This window comes from Petaurus breviceps, unplaced genomic scaffold (assembly GCF_028583685.1).
Source record: "Petaurus breviceps papuanus isolate PSGF00001 unplaced genomic scaffold, PetGlider_PUasm1.0 90825, whole genome shotgun sequence".
Taxonomy (NCBI): domain Eukaryota; kingdom Metazoa; phylum Chordata; class Mammalia; order Diprotodontia; family Petauridae; genus Petaurus; species Petaurus breviceps.
In genome coordinates this window covers 20519292-20525291 of record NW_027187353.1, presented here as the reverse complement: position 1 = coordinate 20525291, position 6000 = coordinate 20519292, and the positions used below count along the sequence as shown (strand labels likewise).

At 46.0% G+C, this 6000-nt stretch overlaps 1 protein-coding gene and 1 long non-coding RNA gene across 3 annotated transcripts in view; one reads left to right on the top strand and one right to left on the bottom strand.

Annotated features, from left to right (window-relative positions):
* Window positions 1-992: 992 nt before the first annotated feature.
* Window positions 993-3370, bottom strand: LOC138148641 (uncharacterized). The gene is made up of 2 exons (XR_011165111.1): window positions 3293-3370; window positions 993-2754 (listed from the first exon to the last, which is right to left on the bottom strand). It is a non-coding gene; the product is annotated as an uncharacterized lncRNA (long non-coding RNA).
* Window positions 3157-6000, top strand: part of EIF4EBP2 (eukaryotic translation initiation factor 4E binding protein 2) — a 26122-nt gene continuing 23278 nt past the window's right edge. The window contains exon 1 of one of the 2 annotated variants that reach the window (XM_069071445.1): window positions 3157-3346. In XM_069071445.1, coding sequence (XP_068927546.1) covers window positions 3187-3346 — 160 coding nt within the window. In that variant the 5' untranslated portion in view covers window positions 3157-3186. The remainder of the gene's footprint in view (window positions 3347-6000) is intronic. The other variant, XM_069071447.1, reaches the window with a different exon arrangement.

The window sequence follows — 6000 nt, the reverse complement described above, 5'->3', positions numbered from 1 at the left end:
GAGGAGCAGACCTGTCCAAGGTCATAGTTAGTAAGGCATTCCTGACTCCAAGGCCAGTTTGCTCTCCACAACTCCATTTGGGATCTCTATAATTCTATGACATAATAATAATAATGATAACAATATAGCACTCTAACATTTGCAAAGCACTTTACAAATATCTACTTTTATCCTCACAACAACTCTGTGAAGAAGTTTTATCCCCATTTTACAAATGAGGAAACTGAGACAGACAGAATCTAAATGATTTACACAGGGTCACACAGCTAGTGAGTACCTGAGATTGGATTTGAACTCAGGTCTTCCTGACTCTAGGTTGGGTTCTCTACCTACTGCAATATATCATATGTATACATTTTGGCCTCCTTCTCTAGAACTTGAGCTCTCCAGAGGGTGAAGGACTGCTTCACTTTTCTTTTTGTACCTCCAGGGCTTGGTATACAGTAGACACTTAATACAAGCTCCCTTGCTGGATTGCTGGAGTTTTTAAATCCTTTAGAGGTCGTGGCTCAACCTCAAGGTGTCTGTGTAACTCCCTAGGACAGTAAAAGAAGATGCTATTAGAAATCTTAGATTCTCTGGGGATAAGCTGGAAGCCTTTTGCATAAGATCAGAAGTGAAGCAAGGATGCCATTATTATTCAATATTGTACTAGAAATGCTAGCTATACAAATAATACAAGAAAAATAAATTGAAGGAAAAAGAATAGGCAAAAAGGAAACAAAACTATCACTTTTTGCAGATGATATAATGGTTTACTTAGAGAACCTAAGAGAATCACCTAAAAAAATTACTTGAAACAACAACTTTAGCTAAGTTGCAGTATGTAAAATAAACAGCCTTTCTACACATTAACCAACAAAGTCCAGCAAGAAGAGATAGAAAGAGATATTCCATTTAAAATAATTGCAGATAATATAAAATACTTGGGAGTCTACCTGCTAAGACACACAAACACTGAACACAATTACAAAGTGCTTTTCACACAAATACAGAGCTAAACAAGTAGAGAAATATTTATTTTTCATGGGTAGGCCAAGTCAACATAATAAAAACAACAATACAACCAAATTAATTTATTTATTCAGTACCATACCATCAAACTACCAAGGAATTTTATAATTGAACTAGAACAAATAACAAAATTTATCTAAAGGGAAAAAAGGTCAATGTCAAGGAAATCGATTTTTTAAAAAATGAAGGAAGAAGGGCTAGCAGTACCAGATCTCTGTATTCAAAGTGGTAATCATCAAAAGTTTGGTACTGGATAAGAAGTAGAGTTAGTGGTCAATGGAATAGATTAAGTATACAATATACAGAAGTAAATTACCACTGCAAACCAGTGTTTGACAAACCCAAAGATCCTAGCTATGGGGGCAAGAACTCACTCTTTGACAAAAGCTCCTGGGAACATTGGAAAAGCAGTTTGGTAGAAACTAGGCATAGATAAACATCTCACACATTATATTAGGATAAGCTCAAACAGGTTCATGATTTAGATATAAAGGGTGATATAAACAAATTTGGGGAGCACAGAAAAAAAATACCTGTTAGACCAGAGGATCATGGGATATAAAATGGATAATTTTAATTTCATAAAATTAAAAAGTTTTTGTGCAAACAAAACCAATGCAGTTAAAATTAGAAGGAAAGCAGGAAACTATGGGGGACATTTACAGCAAATATCTCAATAAAAGTATCATTTCTCAAAAATATAGGGAAGTGAGTCAAATTTGCAAGAATAAAAGTGTTTCCTTAATCGATAAATGATAAACCAATATGAATGAGCAGTTTTCAGAAGAAGAAATAAAAACTATGAAAAATACTCTAAATCACTAATGATTAGAGAAATGCAAATTAAAACAGCTCTGAGGCACCACCTCCCACCTATTAGAAAAGATACATCCAAGAGGGGATATGGAAAAACTGGGACACTAAGACACTGTTGGTAGAGTTGTGAACTGGTCCAACCATTCTGGAGAAGAATCTGGAACTGTGCCCAAAGGGCTACAAAACCGTGCATATCCTTTGATGCAGCATTATCAATACTGGGTCTGTACCTCAAAGAGATAAAAGAAAAAAACCTATACATACAAAAATATTTATAGCAGCTCTTTGTGGTGGTAAAGAATTGGAAAGTGAGGGGATGCCCACCAGTTGGAGAGAGGTGTAATCTCTGTTCATCCTGATCTGTATCTGGCCACTGGAACCAGACGTCTCTGCAGGAGAAAGTGAGGCTGGTGACTTTGCATAGCCCTCCCTCACTTCAATCCAGTTCACTTGCCCGTTGCGGCATCATCTCCCTGACGTCATGGTCCTCTTTGACCGAGGACAAACCACAACCCATATGAACTGGGGAATGGCCGAACAAGTTGCTGTATATGATTGTGATGGAGTATTACTGAGCTGTAAGAAAGGAGGAGGGGGAAGGTTTCAAAAGAAACCCGGGAAGACTTGCATGAACTGATGCAAATCGAAGTGAGCAGAACCAGGAAGCACTGCACACAGTCACGGCAATACTGTTCCATGAATTATGAACGCCTTGGCTCTACTCAGCAGTGCAATGATCCAAGACCGCCCGGAAGGACGCCGCAGAGACAGCCCACGTCCCTGAAGGCAGAAGGAAGCGGACTTTTTTTGTTTCTTGCTTTTTTTCCCCTGCAACATGACTAGTAAGGAGACGTGTTTTGCATGACTTCACATGTACGACGGATATGTTTCTTGACTTCTTAATGGGTGTGGAAGAATTTGGAACTGAAAATAAAAAAATTTTAAATTAAAAAAAAGCAAGTGATCGCAGCCTGTGCACCCTGGCCCGAAAGGGTTAAGTACCCGGGGCGGGGACACGTGCGGCTCCGGCCCCGCCCCCGCGCTCCCACCACTCGCTCACGTCACTTCCGGTCTCCCGCCTCCCTCCCCGTTTCCGGTCGTCGTCGCCGCTGCTGCTGCTGCTGGGCTGAGGCGGAGGCCGGGGATCGGGCGGCGGCAGCGGCGGCAGCGGCGGCGACTGAAGGGGCGGAGCCGGCGGGCGGGCGGAGGGAAAGGGAGGGAAGCGGAGAGCGAGCGGAGCGAACGCGGCAGCCCCGCCCCGGCCGGACCCGGCCCAGCCCAGCCCGCCGCCGCCGCCGCCGCCGCCGCCGCCGCCGCCGCCGCCTCCTCCCTCCGCCCGCCCGGCCTGGCCCGAGCATGTCCGCGTCGGCCTCGGGCGGCGGCCCCGGGCCCGGCCCCCACCACAGCCAGAGCCGGGCCATCCCCACCCGCACCGTGCCCATCAGCGACGCCGCGCAGCTACCTCACGACTACTGCACCACGCCCGGGGGGACGCTCTTCTCCACCACGCCGGGGGGTGAGCGGGCCGGGCGGGCGGGGGAGAAGAGGGGTCCTCGCCGGCGCCGCCCCCTGAGCTCCCCCTCCCGGAGCCCTGCTCCCACGCCCCTTGCTGCCCTTGGCACTTGGTGCGGGCCGGTACACAGCAGGCGCCGCATGAGTGCCTGCTGCTCCCCGCGTCCTGCCGCGGCGGGTCTGCGCAGCGGGGGATGCGGGGTTTGGGAAAGACCCAGGGCCCGGTCCGGAGGAGGCAGCGGCCCTCACCCCGCGCCTCCTCGGTGTCCGCCTGCGCCGGAGCAGTCTTTGCTTCTGCGCCCCTCAGGGTGTCGGGAGGGATTGGGCCCCCTCAAGGTGTCAGCCCGCGGTCCCCCATTATGGGCCCCTTCCCTTCTCGGTGCTCCCTCCGGAGCTTTTGTGGGGGCTTCTTCCGCCGCTCGCGCCCTCGGGCTGGGCTGCGGGCCCGTCTCGGTGCCGGGTCACGGGGAGCCCACCGCCTCCGGGAGTTAGCAGTGTCCCGGGCCCGTGTCTGTGCGGCTGGGAGCCGTGCGGGACCGAAGCCCAGTTGTTTACCGGGCTTTGTTCCTGGCCCGGTCAGTGCAGCATCTGCCTGTCGGCCCAGAATTCTTGTGACCCAGGGATCTCTCACCAAACTCGATCTGTTAAGCAGATTTTCTAAAGCCCGACCTTGATTTTACAGCTTCCTCTTTCTAATATGTTTCTTTAAATACAGAGGCACAGACCTTGTATTTGTTACTCTGTGACATGGTGATCAATTTGAGTAGAGAGCAAAATGCCATGGCTGAATATTGACCATGATTCCATTTGGGGCATAAGGACTAAAAGGACGAAGTTGGAAGGCGCCTTTTAAAACAGTCAAGTGGCTTTGTCTTTAAATACACTCCAAGACTTGCTTTTAAAGGTGGAGCCCTGTTCACTGTTCTTAAAATTCATTGACATTTTTTTCTGGAAACGTTGACCCATTTTTCTCTCCCTTTGTTCAAGTATGAGTTAAGATTATAGATTTAGAATTGGAAGGGCCTTTGGAGATCAATTCCAGCCCGTTCATGTTACAGATGAGTAAATGTGGCATGCCGGTTCTCTGCCCGAGGTCACACAGATCAGAAATTGCATGAGCTGGGATTTGAATTTTTCCTGGCAGGCTTTTTGTCTTCGGGGTTCTTTCCACTACATCACCTGTATTTCATATATACGCTAACTAGTTTTTTTTGTTTCAGGGTCAGATAGTTCTTAGTGTCTTGACACTTGTATTTTTAAGAGAGAAATTGAGAATTGTAGAAAAAGCACTGAACTCATAGTTGGGAAGATTGTAGGTCCAATTTGTGACCATGTACAAGTCTTAACTTTACCTGTGGCTCAGTTTCCTGATCTGTAAAATGAGGATGTTATATTTAAGGACTCTTAAGGTCCATCCCTTCAAGTTCTAAAATCTGTAATCCTATGAAGGATCTTGGGTGAAAATTAATAGTTATTAAACATTAAGTGCCTTCTCTGTTCAAGGGTGAGGGCTGAGGAAACAAAGAAAAGTTGAAAAAAAAGACAGTTTTCATAATTTAATAGGAGAGACAACATGCAGATAGCTTTGAAGAGACAAGTTACATGTAGGATAAATTGGAAATAATTAACAGAAGGAAGGCAGTAGCCTTAAGAATGATCAGGAAAGGCTTCCTGTAGAACACATTTTAGCTGGGATTTGAAGGAAGCCAGGAAAGGCAGGAAGCAAAGATGAGGACCGAGAACATTCCACGAATGGGATCAGGCAGTGAAAATGTCTGGAGTTAGGAGGATTAGCAGAGAGGTCATTGTCATTGTATTAAGGATTGTTGGGGGCAGGGCATAAGAAGGTAGGACAAGACTGGAAATATAGAGGGTCATATTACCAAAGGCTGTGAATGCCAAACAGGATTTTCTATTTGATCATAGAGGTGCTGGAGAGCAGTTGGAGTTTATTGAGTTGGGGAGTGACATCTTGGGCCTGTACTTGAGGAAGGTCACTGACAATTGAAGGATGGACTGGAGTAGAAAGAATCTGAGGCAGGCAGCCCAGCCAGAAGGCTATTGCAGTAGGCCTGGTATGAGGTTGGATAAGGACCTGTACCAGGGCAGAATTGGGGGGGAAAAGAGGGCATGTGGCAGAGATGTAAAATGAACAGGCATTGGCCAAGGAGTGTATATGGAAGGTGAAAGAGTGAGGAGGTTGGGAACATGCCTGGTAAATGGGGGATTGGTGATGCCCTCAGCAGTACTAAGTAAGTTGGGAAGGCCTAAAATGTTTGAGTGGGGAAAAAAATGAGTTCGTTTTTGGACAGGCTGACCTTAACATGTCTCTAAGGATTTCCAGTTCAAGATGCCCAAAAGGCAGTTGCAGATGTTAAGGCTGAAGATGAGGAGAGAGGTTAGAATAAGGTATATTCCTGAGGGTCAGTCATACTGGATTTAGTCCAGAGAGCTTTTTTTATTTCAGTTAGCACAGTGAATTAAACACATAAAAATAAATACTTGTAGATATTATTTTCCTCCTTTGGAGTTCGTCAGCTTAGATTAGAGGGCTAAAGTGGACCCTTAGATGCGACTAGTTCTCTTGGTTAAAGAAAATACATAATTGCTTTTTTTTTTTCTTGTCCAGTATGTCGACAGCAGAAGATAGTTTTAAGG